Source organism: Barbus barbus (assembly GCF_936440315.1).
Source record: "Barbus barbus genome assembly, chromosome: 48".
Classification (NCBI taxonomy): Eukaryota; Metazoa; Chordata; class Actinopteri; order Cypriniformes; family Cyprinidae; genus Barbus; species Barbus barbus.
Window position 1 is genome coordinate 18257013 of NC_136726.1, and position 13337 is coordinate 18270349.

The window sequence follows — 13337 nt, forward strand, 5'->3', positions numbered from 1 at the left end:
TATTGACATTTATAATAAAAACACCACACAGAATCCACTCACTCGCTATCAAGGAGGTTGCAGTCAGGATGAACTGGGCATGGCTTAGATGTAGGTTTGTCACCCCCAACGGTAGGTAATGCATTTGGTGGAGTGCAAATTTCACCGTTCACACCACCGGCTGGCCAGTAATCTGCCATGGCTGCACAGTCATCCACCAAGATCCCTCCAGGGATCATGCAGTCATCAGCCTGGTTGTTGTTGCATGTTCCTTAGTGAAAATGAATTTGAAGTAATTTAGATGGGCAATGCATAAAAACAAATCACTCGTATACCATCCACACTGTGATGTCACCATCCATACAGAAAATGGGGGGTGGCTGACTTACCACAGTGACCTTGTGTGTTGTTTCCAAAAAGCTGGAATGGCAGACTGACGCCAAAGCCAGTGGCTCCAAATGTTATGTTAACACCCAGCAGTGGAATATTCAGGATCAAGTTTAGGCCTGAGGTTACAAGTCTCATACCATTACGAGCATATGGTAGTTGTTCTATCTTTATGTTGTTCTCAAAAGCCTGTTATGACAGGAGAATTTTAGGATACTTAGTAAAGCAGACAAAACATGTTATTCATTCCAAATCTAGAAAGTCTCACCTCTAGGTCTGCTCCTCCTATGAAATTGTGATTTGTGAGTCTTATGGCTAGTTTGTTGTAAGACACAATTATAGATTTGGGACAGGATACATGCTCAACAGGGTCACAGTAGACACTGTCAATGTAGATCTTCAAATGGAAATGAGGCCTGATTTCCTCCATTAATACATAAGTGCAGTTTCCTTGATAACTGTAGAAGTGTCCATCAAATGTGACGTAATGCGGGTCACCCCAGCCTTCACAAATGCCTATGATTAGGAGAGGGTGAACAATAAAAAAAAAAAACAGTATTCAATTATTTGAACTGTACAAGCTACTTGACTTTGGTAAAACACTAAGGGCCAGATTTACTTATAGCTTGTTCCAGGCAAACCCACTTTTTGCAGTTAAAAATTACAGCCTTTTTACTAATGAAATGCAGTAAAAAAATAAGCAATGAAATGTGTGGACAGTAATTTTTGCGGCTGATCTTATTGCATGTGCATTTGTAGGAGTTTTCCTTTCAGATGCAAAATTTCTGAGAGATGAGTATTTAAATGAAACATGCATGATTTACTAAGGTTTGCAGTAGTCAAATTACTGGTATTTGTGCCATTATTTAATGCCCCCCCAAAATATCTTAATCCATTTTGTGCTTGACACAAGAGGAGGCACCACAAAAAATTTTCTCCACTTGCGTTAATTTATTTGGAATGACAATGTTATCTGAATATATCGATTACCAAGCCACATAATTTTTATTTTGTGTTCCACTTCCTATATTGCATTGTTAGTACGGAAATGAGCTGGCTGCTTCTGTGTTATTTAGTTTGTGCAGTAGATCAGCCACAACCTTACACTCCCATTTGTGCTTTTATAGGATTGTGGTCTAACATTATTTTGATCTGTTTAGTAAATCTGATCCTATGTCCATTGATTGTTGAAAATAGCAATTGACATTTTGAAGAACTGAAAATTTTATCATAACCACTTTGTCATTTAACCTGTGACAGAGACCATTTTATTTTCTTGCACCGCATCAAAACAAAGAGATTCAATGAGACGCAAGGAAATCACAGATCATAACTGCAATGTTTTCATTTAAAAAGTTAAATTATAGTAATTTTAAAAGAAACACATTCAAAATTCAAGCACCTTTGAAACCATGAAAGCATAACAGCTCAAATAAAGCAGATTGTGAATACCAGTTTACTCACAGTCACATGCATAATATTGGCAGCAGCCATACTCATCATAGACGAGCACTGGATCTTTGCCATTTTCACAGGTGATGTTCTGCAGTGGAGGGCATTCAAATGGGATAATTTCAATGATGTTGTCTTCTATGCACCTCGCCATTAAGCATTTACACAAGTAGAAGGTCTCATTGGTCTGGTGATAAAGAAAAAATTACAAGAATTAGAAAGACTGATACATGTCAAATTGAAATGTAGTGTAGGTTATTTCCTTGGAATATTTAAATGGCACCAAAGACACTTATAATAGTACATTTCTCCTGTAGAAAATAAATAAATAAATACACCACATATATTTGAAGGGCTCATGAAATGGAGAATCAAAATGTTCTTGTTATTAAGACATATAAGAGGTTACTCTACAACAGGGGTAGGCAACGTCAGTCCTGGAGTGCTGCTGTCCTGTAGAGTTTAGCTACAGAAACAATATAAAAATCTGAAACTGCATTTCATGACCCCTTGATACAAAAATTATAAGAAAGTATATTAAGTCGTACGTTTGCATCCCATTCAGGACAGTCGTAGTGTCGAGTTGGTGTAGGAGTAGGTGTTGGTGTAGTACTGGAAACCACCGATTCAGTTTTCACTGTAGGGGTAGGTGATGTCGTAGGGTTTGATGTTGTTGTAATTATAATTTGCGGAATAGATGTTGTTGTTGTTGTTGGTGGTGGTTTTCCAGTTTGAACACTTTCAGTTGTTGATGTAGACTGTGTTGTTGTCGGTGTAGGGGTAGATGATGTGCTAGGTTCTGGTGTTGTTGCTGTTGTAGTAGACTTTGTGGTAGTTGTCGGTGTTGGGGTAGATGGTGTGGGTGGCTCTGGTGTTGTTGTGGTAGGTTCTGCTGTTGTAGTAGACTTTGTGGTAGTTGTTGGTGTTGGGGTAAATGGTGTGGGTGGCTCTGGAGTTGTTGTGGTAGGTTCTGCTGTTGTAGTAGACTTTGTGGTAGTTGTCGGTGTTGGGGTAGATGGTGTGGGTGGCTCTGGAGTTGTTGTAGTAGACTTTGTGGTAGTTGTCGGTGTTGGGGTAGATGGTGTGGGTGGCTCTGGTGTTGTTGTGGTAGGTTCCGCTGTTGTAGTAGACTTTGTGGTAGTTGTCGGTGTTGGGGTAGATGGAGTGGGTGGCTCTGGTGTTGTTGTGGTAGGTTCTGCTGTTGAAGTAGACTTTGTGGTAGTTGTCGGTGTTGGGGTAGATGGTGTGGGTGGCTCTGGTGTTGTTGTGGTAGGTTGTGTTGTTGTAGTAGACTTTGTGGTAGTTGTCGGTGTTGGGGTAGATGGTGTGGGTGGCTCTGGAGTTGTTGTGGTAGGTGCTGCTGTTGTAGTAGACTTTGTGGTAGTTGTCGGTGTTGGGGTAGATGGTGTGGGTGGCTCTGGAGTTGTTGTGGTAGATTCTGCTGTTGTAGTAGACTTTGTGGTAGTTGTCGGTGTTGGGGTAGATGGTGTGGGTGGCTCTGGAGTTGTTGTAGTAGACTTTGTGGTAGTTGTCGGTGTTGGGGTAGATGGTGTGGGTGGCTCTGGTGTTGTTGTGGTAGGTTCCGATGTTGTAGTAGACTTTGTGGTAGTTGTCGGTGTTGGGGTAGATGGTGTGGGTGGCTCTGGAGTTGTTGTGGTAGGTTCTGCTGTTGTAGTAGACTTTGTGGTAGTTGTCGGTGTTGCGGTAGATGGTGTGGGTGGCTCTGGTGTTGTTGTGGTAGGTTCCGCTGTTGTAGTAGACTTTGTGGTAGTTGTCGGTGTTGGGGTAGATGGAGTGGGTGGCTCTGGTGTTGTTGTGGTAGGTTCTGCTGTTGAAGTAGACTTTGTAGTAGTTGTCGGTGTTGGGGTAGATGGTGTGGGTGGCTCTGGTGTTGTTGTAGTAGACTTTGTGGTAGTTGTCGGTGTTGGGGTAGATGGTGTGGGTGGCTCTGGAGTTGTTGTGGTAGGTTCTGCTGTTGTAGTAGACTTTGTGGTAGTTGTCGGTGTTGGGGTAGATGGTGTGGGTGGCTCTGGAGTTGTTGTGGTAGGTTCTGCTGTTGTAGTAGACTTTGTGGTAGTTGTCGGTGTTGGGGTAGATGGTGTGGGTGGCTCTGGAGTTGTTGTAGTAGACTTTGTGGTAGTTGTCGGTGTTGGGGTAGATGGTGTGGGTGGCTCTGGTGTTGTTGTGGTAGGTTCCGCTGTTGTAGTAGACTTTGTGGTAGTTGTCGGTGTTGGGGTAGATGGTGTGGGTGGCTCTGGAGTTGTTGTGGTAGGTTCTGCTGTTGTAGTAGACTTTGTGGTGGTTGTCGGTGTTGGGGTAGATGGTGTGTGTGGCTCTGGTGTTGTTGTGGTAGGTTCCGCTGTTGTAGTAGACTTTGTGGTAGTTGTCGGTGTTGGGGTAGATGGTGTGGGTGGCTCTGGTGTTGTTGTGGTAGGTTCCGCTGTTGTAGTAGACTTTGTGGTAGTTGTCGGTGTTGGGGTAGATGGTGTGGGTGGCTCTGGTGTTGTTGTGGTAGGTTCTGCTGTTGTAGTAGACTTTGTGGTAGTTGTCGGTGTTGGGGTAGATGGTGTGGGTGGCTCTGATGTTGTTGTGATAGGTTCTGCTGTTGTAGTAGACTTTGTGGTAGTTGTCGGTGTAGGGGTAGATGGTGTGGGTGGCTCTGGTGTTGTTGTGGTAGGTTCTGCTGTTGTAGTAGACTTTGTGGTAGTTGTCGGTGTTGGGGTAGATGGTGTGGGTGGCTCTGATGTTGTTGTGATAGGTTCTGCTGTTGTAGTAGACTTTGTGGTAGTTGTCGGTGTAGGGGTAGATGATGTTGTAGGTTCTGCTGTTGTTGTAGTAAACTTTGTGGTAGTTGTTGGTGTTGGGGTAGATGGTGTGGGTGGCTCTGGTGTTGTTGTGATAGGTTCTGCTGTTGTAGTAGACTTTGTGGTAGTTGTCGGTGTTGGGGTAGATGGTGTGGGTGGCTCTGGAGTTGTTGTGGTAGGTTCTGCTGTTGTAGTAGACTTTGTGGTAGTTGTCGGTGTTGGGGTAGATGGTGTGGGTGGCTCTGGAGTTGTTGTGGTAGGTTCTGCTGTTGTAGTAGACTTTGTGGTAGTTGTCGGTGTTGGGGTAGATGGTGTGGGTGGCTCTGGAGTTGTTGTAGTAGACTTTGTGGTAGTTGTCGGTGTTGGGGTAGATGGTGTGGGTGGCTCTGGTGTTGTTGTGGTAGGTTCCGCTGTTGTAGTAGACTTTGTGGTAGTTGTCGGTGTAGGGGTAGATGGTGTGGGTGGCTCTGGTGTTGTTGTGGTAGGTTCCGCTGTTGTAGTAGACTTTGTGGTAGTTGTCGGTGTTGGGGTAGATGGTGTGGGTGGCTCTGGTGTTGTTGTGGTAGGTTCCGCTGTTGTAGTAGACTTTGTGGTAGTTGTCGGTGTTGGGGTAGATGGTGTGGGTGGCTCTGGTGTTGTTGTGGTAGGTTCCGCTGTTGTAGTAGACTTTGTGGTAGTTGTCGGTGTTGGGGTAGATGGTGTGGGTGGCTCTGGTGTTGTTGTGGTAGGTTCCGCTGTTGTAGTAGACTTTGTGGTAGTTGTCGGTGTTGGGGTAGATGGTGTGGGTGACTCTGGTGTTGTTGTGGTAGGTTCCGCTGTTGTAGTAGACATTGTGGTAGTTGTCGGTGTTGGGGTAGATGGTGTGGGTGGCCCTGGTGTTGTTGTGGTAGGTTCCGCTGTTGTAGTAGACTTTGTGGTAGTTGTAGGTGTTGGGGTAGATGGTGTGGGTGGCTCTGGTGTTGTTGTGGTAGGTTCCGCTGTTGTAGTAGACTTTGTGGTAGTTGTCGGTGTTGGGGTAGATGGTGTGGGTGGCTCTGGTGTTGTTGTGGTAGGTTCTGCTGTTGTAGTAGACTTTGTGGTAGTTGTCGGTGTTGGGGTAGATGGTGTGGGTGGCTCTGGTGTTGTTGTGGTAGTTTCTGCTGTTGTAGTAGACTTTGTGGTAGTTGTTGGTGTAGGGGTAGATGATGTTGTAGGTTCTGCTGTTGTTGTAGTAGACTTTGTGGTAGTTGCCGGTGTTGGGGTAGATGGTGTGGGTGACTCTGGTGTTGTTGTGGTAGGTTCTGCTGTTGTAGTAGACTTTGTGGTAGTTGTCGGCGGTGGGGTAGATGGTGTGGGTGGCTCTGGTGTTGTTGTGGTGGGTTCTGCTGTTGTAGTAGACTTTGTGGTAGTTGTCGGTGTTGGGGTAGATGGTGTGGGTGGCTCTGGTGTTGTTGTGGTAGGTTCTGCTGTTGTAGTAGACTTTGTGGTAGTTGTCGGTGTAGGGGTAGATGGTGTGGAACAAGGGATGCAACAATTAACACGTATTTCATAGTCAAAACACTTATAGGGGCGTACATTCTGTTCTGTTTTCTTACACACCAATCCATATGAAACATTGCAATGGGCAACTTGTTGTGTAGCAGCAATATAATCTTCAAAGCTCATGTCAGGTTGGCCCACAGCCCTACATTCGATATCTACTGGCTCTTCACAGATCTCTTTTCCCCTTTTTACAATGTTTTCATAAGTCTCCAAGTCATCCCCTCCTTCTAATGCAGGATTATATACATTAAACCAGTCAGACCACCAACATATGCATGGTGTCATAGTCTCAGTTGATGTTGATGAAAAAGTGATAGTTGTTGTTGTTGTAGGCGTAGATGATGTGGTAGGTTCTGGTGTTGTTGTAGTGGACTTTGTTGTTGTTGTCGGTGTTGGGGTAGATGGTGTGGGTGGCTCTGGAGTTGTTGTGGTAGGTTCTGCTGTTGTAGTAGATGGTGTGGGCGGCTCTGGAGTTGTTGTAGTAGACTTTGTGGTAGTTGTCGGTGTTGGGGTAGATGGTGTGGGTGGCTCTGGTGTTGTTGTGGTAGGTTCCGCTGTTGTAGTAGACTTTGTGGTAGTTGTCGGTGTAGGGGTAGATGGTGTGGGTGGCTCTGGTGTTGTTGTGGTAGGTTCCGCTGTTGTAGTAGACTTTGTGGTAGTTGTCGGTGTTGGGGTAGATGGTGTGGGTGGCTCTGGTGTTGTTGTGCTAGGTTCTGCTGTTGTAGTAGACTTTGTGGTAGTTGTCGGTGTTGGGGTAGATGGTGTGGGTGGCTCTGGTGTTGTTGTGGTAGGTTCCGCTGTTGTAGTAGACTTTGTGGTAGTTGTCGGTGTTGGGGTAGATGGTGTGGGTGGCTCTGGTGTTGTTGTGGTAGGTTCCGCTGTTGTAGTAGACATTGTGGTAGTTGTCGGTGTTGGGGTAGATGGTGTGGGTGGCCCTGGTGTTGTTGTGGTAGGTTCCGCTGTTGTAGTAGACTTTGTGGTAGTTGTAGGTGTTGGGGTAGATGGTGTGGGTGGCTCTGGTGTTGTTGTGGTAGGTTCTGCTGTTGTAGTAGACTTTGTGGTAGTTGTCGGTGTTGGGGTAGATGGTGTGGGTGGCTCTGGTGTTGTTGTGGTAGGTTCTGCTGTTGTAGTAGACTTTGTGGTAGTTGTCGGTGTTGGGGTAGATGGTGTGGGTGGCTCTGGTGTTGTTGTGGTAGTTTCTGCTGTTGTAGTAGACTTTGTGGTAGTTGTTGGTGTAGGGGTAGATGATGTTGTAGGTTCTGCTGTTGTTGTAGTAGACTTTGTGGTAGTTGCCGGTGTTGGGGTAGATGGTGTGGGTGACTCTGGTGTTGTTGTGGTAGGTTCTGCTGTTGTAGTAGACTTTGTGGTAGTTGTCGGCGGTGGGGTAGATGGTGTGGGTGGCTCTGGTGTTGTTGTGGTGGGTTCTGCTGTTGTAGTAGACTTTGTGGTAGTTGTCGGTGTTGGGGTAGATGGTGTGGGTGGCTCTGGTGTTGTTGTGGTAGGTTCTGCTGTTGTAGTAGACTTTGTGGTAGTTGTCGGTGTAGGGGTAGATGGTGTGGAACAAGGGATGCAACAATTAACACGTATTTCATAGTCAAAACACTTATAGGGGCGTACATTCTGTTCTGTTTTCTTACACACCAATCCATATGAAACATTGCAATGGGCAACTTGTTGTGTAGCAGCAATATAATCTTCAAAGCTCATGTCAGGTTGGCCCACAGCCCTACATTCGATATCTACTGGCTCTTCACAGATCTCTTTTCCCCTTTTTACAATGTTTTCATAAGTCTCCAAGTCATCCCCTCCTTCTAATGCAGGATTATATACATTAAACCAGTCAGACCACCAACATATGCATGGTGTCATAGTCTCAGTTGATGTTGATGAAAAAGTGATAGTTGTTGTTGTTGTAGGCGTAGATGATGTGGTAGGTTCTGGTGTTGTTGTAGTGGACTTTGTTGTTGTTGTCGGTGTTGGGGTAGATGGTGTGGGTGGCTCTGGAGTTGTTGTGGTAGGTTCTGCTGTTGTAGTAGATGGTGTGGGCGGCTCTGGAGTTGTTGTAGTAGACTTTGTGGTAGTTGTCGGTGTTGGGGTAGATGGTGTGGGTGGCTCTGGTGTTGTTGTGGTAGGTTCCGCTGTTGTAGTAGACTTTGTGGTAGTTGTCGGTGTAGGGGTAGATGGTGTGGGTGGCTCTGGTGTTGTTGTGGTAGGTTCCGCTGTTGTAGTAGACTTTGTGGTAGTTGTCGGTGTTGGGGTAGATGGTGTGGGTGGCTCTGGTGTTGTTGTGCTAGGTTCTGCTGTTGTAGTAGACTTTGTGGTAGTTGTCGGTGTTGGGGTAGATGGTGTGGGTGGCTCTGGTGTTGTTGTGGTAGGTTCCGCTGTTGTAGTAGACTTTGTGGTAGTTGTCGGTGTTGGGGTAGATGGTGTGGGTGGCTCTGGTGTTGTTGTGGTAGGTTCCGCTGTTGTAGTAGACATTGTGGTAGTTGTCGGTGTTGGGGTAGATGGTGTGGGTGGCCCTGGTGTTGTTGTGGTAGGTTCCGCTGTTGTAGTAGACTTTGTGGTAGTTGTAGGTGTTGGGGTAGATGGTGTGGGTGGCTCTGGTGTTGTTGTGGTAGGTTCTGCTGTTGTAGTAGACTTTGTGGTAGTTGTCGGTGTTGGGGTAGATGGTGTGGGTGGCTCTGGTGTTGTTGTGGTAGGTTCTGCTGTTGTAGTAGACTTTGTGGTAGTTGTCGGTGTTGGGGTAGATGGTGTGGGTGGCTCTGGTGTTGTTGTGGTAGTTTCTGCTGTTGTAGTAGACTTTGTGGTAGTTGTTGGTGTAGGGGTAGATGATGTTGTAGGTTCTGCTGTTGTTGTAGTAGACTTTGTGGTAGTTGCCGGTGTTGGGGTAGATGGTGTGGGTGACTCTGGTGTTGTTGTGGTAGGTTCTGCTGTTGTAGTAGACTTTGTGGTAGTTGTCGGCGGTGGGGTAGATGGTGTGGGTGGCTCTGGTGTTGTTGTGGTGGGTTCTGCTGTTGTAGTAGACTTTGTGGTAGTTGTCGGTGTTGGGGTAGATGGTGTGGGTGGCTCTGGTGTTGTTGTGGTAGGTTCTGCTGTTGTAGTAGACTTTGTGGTAGTTGTCGGTGTAGGGGTAGATGGTGTGGAACAAGGGATGCAACAATTAACACGTATTTCATAGTCAAAACACTTATAGGGGCGTACATTCTGTTCTGTTTTCTTACACACCAATCCATATGAAACATTGCAATGGGCAACTTGTTGTGTAGCAGCAATATAATCTTCAAAGCTCATGTCAGGTTGGCCCACAGCCCTACATTCGATATCTACTGGCTCTTCACAGATCTCTTTTCCCCTTTTTACAATGTTTTCATAAGTCTCCAAGTCATCCCCTCCTTCTAATGCAGGATTATATACATTAAACCAGTCAGACCACCAACATATGCATGGTGTCATAGTCTCAGTTGATGTTGATGAAAAAGTGATAGTTGTTGTTGTTGTTGTAGGCGTAGATGTTGTTGTAGTAGACTGCGTTGTAGTTGTCGGTGTAGGGGTAGATGATGTGGTAGGTTCTGGTGTTGTGGTAGGTTCTGGTATTGGACATTCCTCCACACAGATCTGATTTTGCTCATCAAAAATAGGCTTATCCTCTGGACATTTTGGATAACATCCTGAATAAATAAATAAATAAATAAATAAATAAGAGAGATTGCTATTATTTGAACTATTATACAAGTTCTATTATTTTATTACTTTTAATATATTCAGTTGAATAATTTCACTTAATGACAAACTTTATTATTAATTTTAAAAAATGACAGTAAGAGTAGACAGGCAGGCACATTCTAAAATGCTTAACATGAAAAATGGTGAATTTGGCTTGCTGTACTAAAAACATGACAAAAAAGAACCTAATTTCCCTCAAACACTGCTTGTTATAAATATTGCCTACTGCAAAACTGCCCTAATCCATAGAATGCCATATTTGTCATGTTAGAAATATTAAATAGTAAACACCTTTCTATTGCTTAACATTAAACTTCACATTCATATCTGTTTTTATCCATCTGTCTGTCAAACAATCAAATTATCTGTACGCAGCAGGCTATTTATGGTGCTTTGATTCTTCAAAGCTAGTGACTCAATACATTAAGCAACGTTAAAGGGATAGTTCACCCAAAAATTACAATTCTGTCATTAATTACTCACCCTCATGTCATTCCAAACCCCATAAGACCTTCATTCATCTTTGGAACATGAATTAAGATATTTTTGATGAAATCCAAGAGCTTTTTGTCTCTCCATAGACATTCCTCTGATCGTAAACAAGGCATAGCGCATGTGTGTTCTACATCAGCAGCATCACACGCATGGGTCAAGGTACTCTTATGAATGGCGGTGGACGGTGACGCAGAGGAGAAGAATAGTTAAATAAAAGCCATTATATTTGTTTTCTTCGCACACAAAAAGTATTCTTGTAGCTTTGACAAATTACAGTTGAACCATAGATGTCACATGGACTATTTTTACAATGCCCTTACTACGTTTCCGGACCTGGGAACATTTTAGTTACATTGCTGTCTATGGAGGGTCAGAAAGCTCTCGGATTTGATCAAAATATCTTAATTTGTGTTCCGAAGATGAACGAAGGTCTTACGGGTTTGGAACGAAATGAGGGCGAGTAATTAATGACAGAATTTTTATTTTTGGATGAACTATCCCTTTTAGCTTCCTTAACGGGGTCATAACATGAGAAATCAAATTTGCCTTAAACTTTGGACCATTGTGTTTGCTCTGTGTACCATTAAAACATGCAAGTTTCATAGCTCAAAACATGCCTCTCATTATAAACAAATCATTCATTTATTCAAGCTCCAAAAATGGTTTGTTGATATTGGGTGGCATTGAATGACATAAATGAATATTTATACATCACCGCACTATAATAGGCCTCACCCACTGGTGTTCAGTCGCTTAATGGCTGACACTTGCGTAATAACTGACACCATCTACACTGGATGCAGCACACAAATTCAGGTCAGTTTCTGACATTTGAGTGTGCTGACAACAGGACAAACAGAAGAGTAAAAGATCTTGCATGTACTGATAAGCCTTAAAGGAGTCGTCCCTTAAAAATTGATAATTTCAGAAACATGGTTGAGAATAATAATTTTTTGCATATATATTTGCTTATTTATTTATTTATTTAGTGCAAAAACATTAACATTTTAAGTGACCCTCAAGGAACATATTAAAATAATTTAAAAAATCCATGCCATGACTCCCATAACATTGCCTGTAATGGTTGAAGTTTTATTAATTTGCGCTGCGCTAGCGTCTTCACACACAGATGAAACTTACTAGAAAAGTGTGAAGTGTGACAAAATATACCTCTGTAAATAAATACTATTTAAATTCAAGTCTCGCACACTTTAATGCCCTTTGTATGGAACATATACGCTCGTTTCAAACTGTAATCATGGTGGAATATCCTGTGATATCCACTTCGCAGGGCACTTACTGTCGAATAGAACAAGGGTTGTACATGATAAGAGAAACATATGAAATACAGTATGCAGAGCGGGGGAGAGTGAGGACTGGGATTGGGAACTATAAGGAAACAGCGGTGAGAAGTAGTAGTTTGCCGGTTAGTGGTTGGTGTTTGGCTTAGTGTTATGTTAGAATCTTTATTATACTCATACCTTTTGTTCTTTAATATTTTGAATTGTTTTTAGCTTTATTTTTATTTTTTAATTTAAATGTTAAGTTTTGAAATTTTGTTGTATGCATTTGTCATTTTTATTTAATTTCTTTATTTTTAAAATGTGTATAGGTAGTATTTATAAAGTTTTAGCTTTTAGTTTTGGATCTGTTTATAGTTGTTTTAATACTACAGTTGATTGCTTCTCTTGTCCTCATTTGTAAGTCGATTTGGATAAAAGCGTCTGCTAAATGACTAAATAAATAAAATAAATAAATAAATCACTAAATAAATGCGTTAGAACACGTTCATCTCAAAGACGAGTTTGTTCAGAATCAGCTACATATAGCAGGTCGGCTGACTCGATTTCCTTCTCATATATTCCCGTAGCGTCACAGTGTATTTCCCTGTTGAAGCCTAGCGTCCATTGACTTCAATGGGGATGCTTTGAACAGTTTTTTTCAGTGCTTCGAAACTAGATGGTCATTGGATAAATGCTGCGATTATGTGACTCCGGGCTTCTGCGTGATGATTAGAGGGTCTGTCGAAAGACTGCATCTCCTTTTGATTGACAGCGATTTTGTACTATTAAAAAGTCGCTAACGCTGAAGCTATTCGAGCTGAAGTGTAGTCGAAAGACAAACTGCTGCAACCTATTTCTTGGTATTTGCTTGGCGAAATTGCTAGCCAATTTTCATCATACATTTCACACAATTATACACCACATTCCTTGTTTCAGTTTAACCTAATTCCCACATTTCCTCAGTCGAGTTTAATATCTTTTGTTTTAGATCGTACAGTAGGCTAGCGTCGTAGGCGTGAACTAGCCAGCTAGCAAACTGCACACGAGGAACGTAGGGCAGAATTTACATATAAATAAATGGACAATTTTTATGATGTAGGCCGAAAATGAGCTTCCCCTCTTTGAAAGACCAGCAGCCGCTGGATCGAAGAATCGTCAGATTATTACTCATTTACCAAAATAATAATTAGTGACAGTCCTAATTGTATGCTAATTTTGTAAATGTAATTTAAATTTTAAACCCACAAACTGGGTGCTTAGTGTAAATGGTCACATTTACAGTACAAAATAAGGAAATGATGTATCTTTACGAAAGTATGAGGTTAATAATTGTCCGTGGTATGAGATTATAGTGATACAAAACAACTTTAAGCAAATAGTGTTAATTCTAAATGATTACTAATTTTAAATAATAGGTTAAACTTTGTGATAACTCTTTAAAAAAAAAAAAAAAAAGTATTTCAATTTTAAAAAAGCCTTGGATAACCTATGCAATAAATTCTACTATTTTGTCCCTAAAAGCCACAAAAAGCAAAAAAAAAAAAGGGTAAAAATGTGCCACCTTGCCAAGAGTCGCCTTAAAATTGTGCATCTTCAGATGCGGAGCTATGTTTGCACACTGCCAGGTCAGAAATAGGCAGTGTGCATATCAGTCTTGTAAACTGCACACTAGCGTGCACCAGATGTCAACTTA

General features: G+C 42.7%; 1 protein-coding gene across 1 annotated transcript in view; it reads right to left on the reverse strand.

Annotated features, from left to right (window-relative positions):
- The window catches only part of LOC306867027 (mucin-2-like), a gene marked incomplete at both ends in the record, with an annotated part of 28340 nt that overhangs the window by 3259 nt on the left and 11744 nt on the right, over positions 1–13337 (reverse strand). The window contains 7 exons of the mRNA XM_079412491.1: positions 43–250; positions 369–555; positions 635–882; positions 1831–2005; positions 2367–2702; positions 6141–6370; positions 9311–9811. Of these exons, the coding sequence (XP_079268617.1) occupies positions 43–250; positions 369–555; positions 635–882; positions 1831–2005; positions 2367–2702; positions 6141–6370; positions 9311–9811 (1885 nt within the window). The remainder of the gene's footprint in view (positions 1–42; positions 251–368; positions 556–634; positions 883–1830; positions 2006–2366; positions 2703–6140; positions 6371–9310; positions 9812–13337) is intronic.